The sequence below is a fragment of the Erythrolamprus reginae genome, chromosome 4, assembly GCF_031021105.1.
Source record: "Erythrolamprus reginae isolate rEryReg1 chromosome 4, rEryReg1.hap1, whole genome shotgun sequence".
NCBI classification, from domain to species: Eukaryota; Metazoa; Chordata; class Lepidosauria; order Squamata; family Dipsadidae; genus Erythrolamprus; species Erythrolamprus reginae.
This window is the reverse complement of record NC_091953.1, coordinates 56,279,247-56,292,639: the sequence shown is the minus strand read 5'-3', so window position 1 is coordinate 56,292,639 and position 13,393 is coordinate 56,279,247. Positions and strand designations below refer to the sequence as shown.

Sequence of the window (13,393 nt, the reverse complement as noted above, 5' to 3'; positions counted from 1 at the left end):
GCAACTGTACACTAGATGTCTAGTAATAGCAATATTTTTAAATGATTAAAATGTTGTTTTTATGCACATCAGTGATTTACTTGGCAGCCTTTTTTGGACTACACATTTTTACAGAGTATTTTAAGAGAATGCTTGCTTTTGAATAAACAGAAGAGCCATTAAGATTGTATATAATTTCACCACAAAGCCATAACTTTCTGATACTGGTCTTTAGTAAATAATTGATTTAAAGATATTAAGCTTATAGTATGTCAAGGGTATTAAAAACTGAATATTAATTACTACAATTTAATAAAGAACGTATTTTTAAAAATCTTGAATATTATATGATTTCCCTCCCTTAAATCTTGACTTCATTTTGAGAACTCTGAAGTATGATCATTTATCATTTATTTTTGAAAATTATATGGCTGCCAAATCAGATATTTCCTGGATTTTTAATATAAAAGGGAATTGTCAAAATACAGTTTGTGATTTAAGTCTATGTGCTTATATTAATTTTGTTACATTTGTCATAAATTTGATTAATTTAATCAAATTAAAGATTAATCAATGATTAATGCTACAGTTTTTGTGACTGAAAAAGAATCACAATGTTCCCCGTGTTTTAAAAATTGAACATTTTTTATTCTAGCAAAACACTGGTAATACTAAGTGATGCTTTGTTAGGTGGCCGTGTTTTGCTTTCAGATTAAAAATTGTGGGGTATGTGCAAAATACTCTGAAATCTATTGCATTGTTTAACAGTTGAAGATACAAACACCTGAGAATCATGTAAAATCAATATCTATTTATGTATGGCCTTCTTAGGCTATTAAATAATAAAATAAAAATATAAATGGTAATAAAGAACCATTTAGCATAATTTCAATATCAAATACATGGTTGGAAGCCATCAAAATCCTTAAAATCCTTAAAGCAAAATGCTTTTAAATAATATTTTGGCCCAATTTTATTGCACGGAAACCCCCAACTTGAAATAATGGGCTGAGTGAATTTGTAAATTTTGTCATTTTGGGTTGGGAAGCATCCTATATATCCGCAGGTAATTCTGTATATTTTTAGCCTCCCCAATATCATACCATTGAATTACATAGCAATCTTTTTTCTGTGCTTGGTGGAAAACAACCAAAAGATGTAATGCCATATTTAGGCTTCATTTATTTCAATGACCAATCCCTTTCAAAGTTGAAAATCCAGTCATACAAATAGAAAAGTGCAATCCTTTGTCATTGAGAAGTTGCTAGCTCCATTCGGGTCCGCAGTAGATTACACAAACATTCAAATAAAGTTTCAGACTAAGAGCACATTTTTAATCACTACAATAACAGTTGTCTTGATCCTAGCCCTACAACAGTAACAAAACATTTATTTACCCTCAAATCCAAAATAATGATACAAATTGACAGTAATTTTCAAAATAATTTGTTAGAAATGTTTCTGCTTTATGAAATCAACTGGTTATTATAAATTGAGACAGACTGATTGCAGTTATTTTTCCTTGGCAATGACCTCTTAGAGAAAAAGGAAAGAGCAAGCCTTCTGTGAATGCCAAAGCACCAAACTCTGTTTTGGAATAATATGGATAATTGTTTAAGGCTATTCCAGACGCAGAGTTCATTGCAGGAAAGTGGCTTTGTAATTAGGCCAAAGTGCTATATAATCCAGTTTCTAATCTTGCCACCTAATGCTTCCATGAACCTCAGAAAGAAGCCTTCTCCTATAGTTTGTTTCCACAAACTAATGTTCTATTTAAAAAATGGGAAATAGTACAGTATTTGCTTATCACAACTGATAGCCTTAAATGTCTTAAATGAATTTGTTTAATTTCCATTCCATGCCATCTAAGCCAATAGTAGTCACATTAGCAACAATTATTTTTTTGTCTGCATGGGATATTTTCATCCCTATGTCACCAAAAGGCCATGGGAGCTAATGCTGTCAGTGACAAAACACCAATCTGTCATAATCTTCAGAGATCACATAATGTTACAAAGCCTGGTCATGATCCCAGTGATTTCCTATTTTTAAAAATTCTATAAGTCTCAAAACACTGTTCCTATTTAGGATACCTTCTTGATACTTTCATAAATCTGTTTACTCTTTCTCACACATTTTCCTACCCTTTTGGAGATCTAATAATCAGAACTATACCATTAGTTCATTTTTTTTGCATACAGGCATGTAAAATAGCAATATTTATATTCTGCCAATTATTTCCACTCCTTTTTAAACAAGCAGCATCAGACTAACATTTTTGACAATTTTTACCATCTTTTAGCAATAGAACATTGAAATCGGCCACCAGTTTATTATTGTTGCAGCTAACATTCTTTTTATAGAAGAGTTCAAATATCCCTTTGATATTTTCTGCAGCAAATTCTGATCCTCAGGAGCTGACTTTATTTTAAATAATAAAGGACCTGGTATGCTTGAAATCCTAAAGGAATTAGATAATAAACACAATTCAAACAAGTTCTAGTGAAAATGCAATAGTATTGGAAACAACCAGTGGTCATGTATGTACTTATAATACCAAGAAGATCATATGTAGGTATACAAGATATACTACTTTATGTCATGAAACAAGAGTACTGACTTACCTTTCTTTCCTCCATTTCTCACAAATACTGTATATGCATACATGCATAATAGCAATAGCACTTAGACTTATATACCACTTTACAGTGCTTTACATCCCTCTCTAAGGTGTCAGCATATTGCCCTCAACAATCTGTGTCTTCATTTCACCCACCTCGGAAAGATGGAAGGCTGAATCAACCTTGAGCCTGGTGAGATATGAACTGACAAATTGCAGGCAGCAGAAGTAGCCTGCAGTATTGCACGCTAACTACTGTGCCAGTTTCACAATTCCCAAATTCTGTGTACCTGCTGCTACAAGGGCAAATATTTTACTGCTCAACAAATATTAGGAGCACTATCATGCCTTTCATGCTTACTAGTCAATTTGGAAACATTGGGGTCATTTTTATAGTAATCTGGTATGTAGATGTGAACTAAAGTCAAGACGCATTGGGATGAATCCATAGCTCATGGCCACTATGGCCATTATAAATATTACTAGCGTCTCCATGAAGATCTACCTAATATCACATTTCTGCCAGTGATCATGTATGCGAGAAAGATCATAGAAAATAAAATACATGTTTCTAAAGATAAGACTTTTCATTTACATCATCTTATAAACCTAAACACATTTGCCATGGCCCATACTCTGTACTATGTAATAATGATCTTATGAGAGGACAGGTATCCAGAGTCAAAAACTACTATGGCACCTTCAAAACCAACACTATATTTCTATACCTTGGGTAGGTTATTATATCATCTAAATTTATGTTTAAACATAAAATAGCCACCTGGACCCTTTTTCCCCCTCCTGAAATATTAGTGTTCATTTGAAGGGATACCACACTTGATCTTTGCCCAAAGGCTGAAAAACATTTGAAGGGAACATTCATATTGGGAAATATTCAAAATCAAGTCCCATCTTGCCCCACCTATTTCTTTCCCATACTCAACATGTTATTAGGTTCATTTGACTTGTCCAGTTTTTAGCTACTGCACTTTTTATAATAACTGAAACATACAGATATACAGAATACTCACTTTTTCGCTTTCCACCCTGTACTTGGAACTATTGTTCCTGCTCGTGAAATTAAAAAAAAAATACATTTTAAGACTTCTGATCAATCTATATATCTCGTGCGTATAAAGGATTTCATGCATATTTCAATTGAGTTTCCTGAACCGAACCCAAAATTTATCAACTGCCTAGATAGTGTACTGAGGCAAATGTTTTCATGTGTAAAGCTACACCAGTCATCAAATTTTAAAATTTTGGATTGAGTAATGCCTTGTTTTTTGTGACCATAATAATATTAATGTGTACAAAACCCTCATGTTGAATATTACAGTAGAAATTTGGTTTGGCATTTTATTTAAGTGAATTTGTCTAAATAGAAAATGTATGCATTTTATGAAAACAGCAGTTACTATTCTTTTAATTAATGAAAGTGAACTATATAAACCGTAAAATAAAGTATACTTTATACATCTTCAGTGATGAAATTGTATAATGCATAAAGAAAACGATTGCCCAATAACTACCATATTCAAATATTTTTAAATGATGTATTAAAAATCACACAAGCTCTTTAAATATTTTCCAGCTACGCCAAAATTTATAGGTTACATTCTTCAAAAGGTAATAATGCAACTAAATTACTCATTCTACTCATGCTTCCACAACCCAGTAGAAACTATGATTAACATTTTGGCAATATAAATTTGACAATAGAAAGAAATGTAACTGTACTTACATTGAAGAATTTCTTTCTAGAAAAATAAGGAAAAAATGCAATAAGACTAATGCAATTAGATACTGCTTAACTGCAATGTTTTTTTAAAAAAAAACTGTTACAAGAATATTGAGTTGCATTGAAACAGATATTGTATTCTCTCACTGGTTTTTGGACCCATTCTTTTTTGTATTTCTTTTTAGGATGCTCTGCTGAAAGTGAAGTGGATTGTTTATTTATTTTTTATTTGTATTTATTTATTTATTTTGTCAAGCATGTGTAATATTACATAGTACAAACATTAATATGAATATATAAGAAGTATAAGCATAAGTTGAGGACTACTTTAACAGATTAACAGAGTTGGAAGGGACCTTGCAGATCATCTAGTCCAACCCCCTGCCCAAGCAGGAAACCCTATAGCTGCCTCTACCTAGGATCAAACTCACAACCTCCTGATTGTGAGGCAGGAGCCCCATTTCTAGGCCACAGAACCTATACATGGTGTACTAGCATGGCTTAGACTAAAGTATATGATATTTTACAAATACATGGAAACTTTAGGACAGGGACAGTAGGCATGCCGGTGTGCTTATGCATGCCCCTTACAAACCTCTTAGGAATGGGGTGAGGTCAACAACAGACAGTTTAAGGTTAAAGTTACAGAGGTTTGGGGAAGAAACTACAGAGCTAGGTATTGTATTCCAGGCATTGACCACTCTGTTGCTAAAGTCGAATTTTTTGGAGCAGTTTACATTGTTTATATCTATTGCGAGCTGGTGTATTGTTGTAGTTGAAACTGAAGTAGTCATTGACAGGTAGGACATTGTAGCATATAATTTTGTGTGCTACACTTAGGTCAGATCGAAAGCAGCGGAGTTCTAAGTTTTCTAGGCCCAAAATTTCAAGTCTCATCTCATGAAATATCTCTGAACATTCTCAATTGTACTAATGTCTGATATATAGTGTGTTGTTCTGGTTTCTGGTAGAAGTTTAGTAATTACAAATAACTCTCATTAAATGCATCATTTCATGAATAAAGCAACTCCGTTTATTTCTCTGCTCTCCTGTATTTTCAACACATTCCAGACATCACTCGGTCCGTTATCTCTCTCTTAGCCGCATTTCTCACATTCCTTTTCCTGCTTCACTTAGACAAGATTTATTTCCTAACTACATAGCTTTAAAAAAGACAGTAGCACTGACTAAATACAATACAAAATACTTGGCTTACCTTAGCATGGCAAAAACACCTCCATATTTCTTTTCAGCAACATTGAAACTCCATCCTTCTTCTCCACTAGCCCCCTGATGTGCCAAATCCCTCACTACAATATTTAACCCTTTCCTCTCCTTAATATCTTCCAGACCTTTGCTCTCTACGTTTCTGAATCCTTCTGAATTTAGGGTTAACCCAGCGCACGTCTGATAATCCCTCACTAAATCCTGAACTCATAGCCCCATCCTGTGGCTGGCCTCCCACCTGTTCTACTACCTGTAACCCCAGGCCCCCCACTACTTCATAAACACTATCTGAATCTGAGTCCTCAATATCTTCATCATCCTCCAACCGATCAAGAGTATGTACAACAGTGTGGATTCCAGACAGATGAGCTGTATTCGAGTATTAATCTAGCAAATGTTTTATATGCACTGGTTAGAAGTACAGTATTACCAGAGAAGAAGCTATGCAAGATTAAGTTAACCACTTTTAATCCCTTCTTAGCAATGGTGTTGCAGTGGACTCTGACACTTAGTTCATTACAGATAAGTACTCTTATCTTAGATATCTTAGAACTATGATGCCTTAAAGATGATCTAAGTATTGCCCACAAGATCGTATGCTGCAATGTCCTGCCTGTCAAAGACTACTTCAGCTTCAACCGCAACAACACAAGAGCACACAACAGATTCAAGCTTAATATTAACTGCTCCAAACTTGACTGTAAAACATATGACTTTGGTAATTGGGTTGTCGAAGCGTGGAACTCATTACCGGACTCTGTAGTATCATCCCCTAACCCCCAACATTTTACCCTTAAACTATCCACGGTTGACCTCTCCAGATTCCTAAGAGGTCAGTAAGGGGCGTACATAAGCGCACTAGAGTGCCTTCCGTCCCCTGTCCTATAGTCTCTCCTATATCTCATATTTCTTCTCTACTATATCCTCTATAACCTTCATTGTGTATTATTGTGTATTGCACAAAATAAACAAATAAATAAGTACTCCAAGGTCCTTTGCTGATTGAGGATCATCAACAAGTTTGTGATCATCTAGTTTTTTGTGTTCTGATCATTTTTGCCAATGTGTAAGACTGAGCATTTGTTGATTGAGTTTTGAAGTTGCCACTTGTTTGACCATTCTGATATATAGTCAAATCTTTAGTATTGGTGGCATTGAATAGTTTTACGTCATTTTTTAAAATTTCAGCAGTCTTTTGTAAATGAGTGTGCTTCTATGTTTAATCCAGCAGAGGGAGTTAACAATGAAAATTCTGCACTGCTGTCTAAACATCACTCTTTGCGTAAAGAAAATTGCATCCATTCTTAAATTGCTAGTACAGTATATGCATAATTGCATTTTATAATCCAGAATGCACCTGTTAGGGTTCAAATAATGGTTCAGATTGAATTCCAAATAGGTATCTAGGTATACACGGGGGTGGGGGTGGGGGGACAAATGTAGCAGATCTTGATATAGTAATCAATATAGCAGACATAATTTTGGGGGAAATGCAGCTACTCTAAAGATTTGCAATGAGGCATTGTAATCATGATAAAAGAAGCAAAGCATGTGTTTGTGTTTGGCAGTGAGTGGGATGTCAACATCATCACCTAGTCCTTATTAATATAAACAATGAATCCAGTGTGCATAAAAAAGGGTTGGATTTTGAACATCCAGTTATTAGATGTGCACCATTTTTATTCGCTCCCATCCCCCATGAAGACTACCACTTCTGTTGTATTAACTGTAACTACAGTTCACAAACAAGTAGGCAATGAAATATCTGTAATACAGTGTTCCCGCGATTTTCACGGGTTCGAACTTCACGGAAAATCTATACCACTGTTTTTCAAAAATATTAATTAAAAAATACTTTGCGGGTTTTTTCCCTATACCACGGTTTTTCCCACCCGATGATGTCATATTTCATCGCCAAACTTTCATCTGTCTTTAATAAATATTTTTTTTAATAAACTTTAATAAATAAACATGGTGAGTAATAATCTGAATGGTTGCTAAGGGAATGGAAAATTGCAATTTAGGGGTTTAAAGTGTTAAGGGAAAGCTTGTGATGCTGTTCATAGCCAAAAATAGTGTATTTACTTCCGCATCTCTACTTCGCGGAAATTCGACTTTCGCGGGCGGTCTCGGAACGCATCCCCCACGAAAAGCGAGGGAACACTGTACTTCAAAGAAATGGTAAATTCTACTTACTTGAAAAATAACCCTTCTTCTGTGCATAATATACCCCAAGACCACAGGAAGCCATTATTAAAGCCACAATGACCACCGAAGCTATGATAGCACTTACATTAAGGTCATCTAAAATTCAAAACAAAATAAATACCAATATATCAAAAAGGGATGCAATATCCAAAGTAGTTATGTCAATCAAATCATCTTGAGAAGGCAGCAATGACTAACATTCAATCTTAAATGAGAACATTAATAAAAGACCTTATATGTTGTTGCATGTAAACAATGAAAGTTCAGTATTCACCATCGTTATGAGTTTATTGAGTGGCCTTATCTAAGCTTCTATCTCTGTTCTTATCTCCATAATTTTCCAATATGGTAATCACTGAAATTCTTCAGTACTATAGAAAATAATTGTTACAAAGATGAATGAAGTGAGGTCTGTGAAGTCTTAAGTATGCAGTGAAGTCACTTTGAAGAATGCTTTAATTTTTTTTCCAATTTTCTTCCCTTGTGAACATCTTACAGAAAATTATGTTCTGAAAGATTTAGCTATGAAGAGAGCAAAATTCTCACTTCTTCCCAAAAGGTTTGATTCTAAATGTCAGGTGCCAAGTTAATGTAGTTGGAAATAATGTGAGACCAAAACAGAAAACTGCCGCAACAATAAAGGTAGAATTTAAATGGTCACTATATCAAATAGATAATTCTTCTGGCAGTAGCCAATCAATATTTCCAAGAAATACAGAATACATGATTTAAAACCTCAGCAGATAAAATAGTGTACTTGTTGTTTTAAAAGGTTGGTTAAAAGGTTGAATGCTGATTTATCTGGACCCCTTGCTGCATTCTAATTTTCTTTTCTCTTTTTTTCTCTTGATATATGTTGTTTTGGATAACCTGTTTCTTCTGTATGGAAAGCATGGAAATGTTTGCAGATGGTGAAAAGATTTTAGACTCTCACCACTGAATTCTGTATTTTTTTAATCCATTGAACTTTCCTTATAATCTTGGATTGATATATAGAGGCAAACATACTTTTTTGGTTCTTTGTTCCCTGACTAAATTTCAGAGATTAAGATAGCTGAACAGTCTCTGAAACCTAAGAAAGGAGAATGAGGTGGTGTGCAGCTTCTTGTTGTGTTCCTCTCTTGAATATTTGATTAAACTTTAATGATTGTTAAATTAACAATTATATTAACACCACTATTAATATCTGAAACTTTATCTTTGGATGTGGATGAAGATACACGAAAGGACTTTGATTGACTTCAAAGAAAATCAACGAAGTGGATTTCATTCGCTGTTCCCATTTCATATGTTGTTGTGAAGTTTAAGCCTCGACATCCTTTAATGTTATGGCTTTGACTAAAAAGAAAAAGACAGATTCCAGATCTCTTCAAAGTCTGAGGGAAACTGAATGGATTTATTACAGTTAATTGGCAATTACTTCTGCTTGTAATTTGAACAGAAGATTGACTTATTTTGGAGACTGAATTTACTATATTTAATTAAATAACAATTGACTAGGGCAATATTAAGAAACAAACACAGATATTTAATCCAGAATGATTTGTTTATCACTTTTGGGATGATTTGGGATAGATAAGATGCTGTGGTAAATTTTCTATGAGTAGATTACAAAAGCAGCCTGTTAACAGAGTTTCAAAACTCTTTCACTAATATTACATAGAAACATAGAAACATAGAAGACTGACGGCAGAAAAAGACGTCATGGTCCATCTAGTCTGCCCTTATACTATTTCCTGTGTTTTATCTTAGGATGGATATATGTTTATCCCAGGCATGTTTAAACTCAGTTACTGTGGATTTACCAACCACGTCTGCTGGAAGTTTGTTCCAAGGATCTACTACTCTTTCAGTGAAATAATATTTTCTCACGTTGCTTTTGATCTTTCCCCCAACTAACTTCAGATTGTGTCCCCTTGTTCTTGTGTTCATTTTCCTATTAAAAACACTTCCCTCCTGGACCTTATTTAACCCTTTAACATATTTAAATGTTTCGATCATGTCCCCCCTTTTCCTTCTGTCCTCCAGACTATACAGATTGAGTTCATTAAGTCTTTCCTGATACGTTATATGCTTAAGACCTTCCACCATTCTTGTAGCCCGTATTTGGACCCGTTCAATTTTGTCAATATCTTTTTGTAGGTGAGGTCTCCAGAACTGAACACAGTATTCCAAATGTGGTCTCATCAGCGCTCTATATAAGGGGATCACAATCTCCCTCTTCCTGCTTGTTATACCTCTAGCTATGCAGCCAAGCATCCTACTTGCTTTTCCTACTGCCCGACCACACTGCTCACCCATTTTGAGGCTGTCAGAAATCACTACCCCTAAATCCTTCTCTTCTGAAGTTTTTGCTAACACAGCAACTGGGTGTACCAGCAGCTCCTTGGGCAGTTGCGCTTTCTGAGTTGGGACAGGAAGAATATTCTTTGTTGTGCTTTTTTGATGATGCTTCTGATGTTAGGTGTTCATTTCAAGACCTGAGAGATTATAGAACCCAGATACCTGAAGGTTTGTACTGTTGATACTATGTTGTCTAGTACTGCAAGAGGTGGTAGAATCTACTATCTACCATCATCTCTACTCTTTTGAGTTTGTTCAAGATTGTTCTGGCCGCCCCACAGGACCAGTTGTTCAACTTCCTGCCCATGTGCAGATTCATCATTGTCTTAAATGAGATCAAATGGCTATTGTATCATCTACAAACTTTAACAGAGAGATCATTTTGAGATGTAGTTGTTGGTACAGAGAGAAGAGAGTAATTGAAAGATCACACAGCCCGGGAAGGCACCTGTACAAATTGTACAGGTATCAGATGTGATTTTGCCTAGCTTCACCTGCCACTTCCTATCTGTTAGAAAGCTTATGAGTTTACAAGTGTGGTCAGGCATAGTTAGCTGAGTCAGTTTACTGATAATAATATCTTAAATTATGGTATTGAATGCCAAGTTGAAGTCTACAAAGAGGACCCTTGCATATGTCCTTGAAGATTCAAGATGCTGTAAAATATAGTGCAGTGCCATATTAACAGCATAATCTGCTGATCTATTTGCAGATCAGCAAAGGGGGTCTAGTGCTGGCCCACCTAAAAACCGCCTATAAACTGGTCATTTTTTTCAGTGTCACTTTTAACTTCAAACAGTCAGTAAATGAACAATTATAAGTAGAGGACTGCTTGTGATGTGTTAAGATTAGTATTCATTACCCTAAAATTTAGTTGATAGAAATTCTGTGCATAAGTCCCAGACTTAAATAAGATTGGTCCTTAGAAAATGTAAGTGGTAAGCTTGTAAAAATAGTGCTTTTAAAAAAAATTAAATTGGTTCTGGACAATAAATTCTCTTTAACATAACAATTTCATAGAAACATTTTCTGGCCTTATTTGCATTTGATATTTACCCACTTGCATCCTCTTAACAGGACATCTTTTAGGCCGACCAACTTTATTATCAGCTTCACAGTAGTATTCCCCAGTGTCATTCTTTGAAACAGTATTGAACAGCTAGTTTAAAAGAAAATACAGCATAACTCACTATCGGGTATAATATTAATGAACAATTACATCTAAAAATTTCCTATATATTCCTTTGCATTATTTAGAAATATGTATGTACAATATGCCAATATCTGGCAGCTAATTTAATGAAGTAAACTAGTTTTTCAGAGGAAACATATGCCAAAGGTGCCATCAAATTCTAAAAAGTGGATGGGATTGTATATATCAGACTGAAAGATGATAAGATAAAATAGAGATAAATGAAAGTTGGATGTAAAAAAAATGGATTGGAAATCACCACACATTTTGGCTTTAATTTCTTCAAAGTATGTATCAGATATAGAAAGTTAATTATTTGTTATATGCAAACTGATACTCTTTTTTTTTAAATGTACTAATCATGTAAGAATAAAGTGATAAAATACCAGAGTAGTGCCAATTAAAACAGATCCAAAATATAAGCTACAGTTTTTCTATTTAGCTAAGGTTCCTGTTCCGTAAGAATTCAGCACATGCTCAGTGATGAAGTTTGTATTTCAAGCCTGATTTTATCACAATCAAGACAATACAGTACTGTTTTGCTAGTATTGTCTTCAAAGTGAGATGAGATTCAGGATCCCTGTTCAGGCAGATTTTATTACCAAGAGGCCTTTGAAAATAATCCTGTATGTGTAGTGGACTTCATAATGGATTTGTAGGCAGAAATTAGTTTGAGATCCAAATGAAGGGAAGTTTTCAATACCCATTTCTGCAGTAATGGTGTATACTTCCCAGTTAACATTCAATAGAATACAGTGGAACCTCATGATACGAACTTAATTGGTTCCAGGAGGAGGTTCGTAAGGTGAAAAGTTCGTAAGATGAAACAATGTTTCCCATAGGAATCAATGTAAAAGCAAATAATGCGTGCAAATCCTTCAGGAAAATCCCAAACTTTAGAAGGGAGGCGAACAGAGGGCAGGGAGGAGCAGCTAAAGGGGGTGGGTGGAAGAAGCAAGGCTAGGCTAAAGGGTGAGTGGGAAGGAAGAAAGGCAAGGGGGGCGCCCCTCCCTTTTCTTTCTTCAAAAGACACCCTTTCAGTGCCTCTGCAAGCACGCTGTTCTCCTAGTTATTTAAATGCAGTCATTTCCCCCTCCAAGCGGCCCCTCCCTTTTCTTTCTTCAAAAGACACCCTTTCAGTGCCTCTGCAAACACGCTGTTCTCCTAGTTATTTAAATGCAGTCATTTCCCCCTCCAAGCGGCCCCTTCCTTTTCTTTCTTCAAAGGACACCCTTTCAGTTCCTGCAAACACGCTGTTCTCCTAGTTATTTAAATGCAGTCATTTCCCCCTCCAAGCGGCCCCTCCCTTTTCTTTCTTCAAAAGACACCCTGTCAGTGCCTCTGCAAACACGCTGTTCTCCTAATTATTTAAATGCAGTCTTTTCCCCCTCCAAGCCGCCCCTCCCTTTTCTTTCTTCAAAAAAGGGGGGGGAAAGAAACCCCTTCATCCCAGCAGCAGCAGCTTGGGTTCGTAAGGTGAAAATAGTTCGGAAGAAGAGGCAAAAAAATCTTAAACTCCAGGTTCGTATCTTGAAAAGTTCGTTAGAAGAGGCGCTCGTAAGATGAGGTACCACTGTATATACAAAACATTTCTAAAATAACTAGTGTTGAAGTAGTGTTGCATTCTTGCATCTGTTCAATCCCAATAATTTAATTCAGAATGCATTTTTCTCATAGCTGAACTTGCAATTAAAATATTCCTGATGTGAAACATCTTAGCAGTTGGCTTTCCTTTTGTTTTGTTTTGTTTTTTCTATAGTTCCATTTTGAATTTCCTCAATGTTGCTACAATATAGCTTGAATAGTTTTGAAGCCTGGAACGTCACACACTAAGGGTCATTTAAGAAATGTAAACTTACCAAGGTTCCTGTTGTAGTATTCAGAGTATAAGAACTCTTTTCTTTTCTGAACAGCCAAAATCCTGTGTTCTCAGGCAGTCTAGCACCATTCCGATACCATCTGTATTTTGAAGCTGGCACGCCTTCACTTTCTTTGCATCGCAATTCTACTACTGTCCCAGTCAGAGCTGAGATAGGCACTTCACAAACAGGAGCAGATGGTGGCACTAGAAAATTATGTCACA

The 13,393-nt window shown here is 35.4% G+C and overlaps 1 protein-coding gene across 2 annotated transcripts in view; it reads right to left on the bottom strand.

Moving 5' to 3' along the window:
* Positions 1-1,138: 1,138 nt before the first annotated feature.
* Positions 1,139-13,393, bottom strand: part of JAM2 (junctional adhesion molecule 2) — a 31,736-nt gene continuing 19,481 nt past the window's right edge. The window contains exons 5-10 of one of the 2 annotated variants that reach the window (XM_070750291.1): positions 13,170-13,375; positions 11,175-11,277; positions 7,764-7,871; positions 4,344-4,359; positions 3,631-3,667; positions 2,326-2,440 (exon numbers count right to left, since the gene is read on the bottom strand). In XM_070750291.1, the coding sequence (XP_070606392.1) occupies positions 2,408-2,440; positions 3,631-3,667; positions 4,344-4,359; positions 7,764-7,871; positions 11,175-11,277; positions 13,170-13,375 (503 nt within the window). In that variant the 3' untranslated portion in view covers positions 2,326-2,407. Of the gene's footprint in view, positions 2,441-3,630; positions 3,668-4,343; positions 4,360-7,736; positions 7,872-11,174; positions 11,278-13,169; positions 13,376-13,393 lie in introns of both variants that reach the window. The other variant, XR_011558983.1, reaches the window with a different exon arrangement.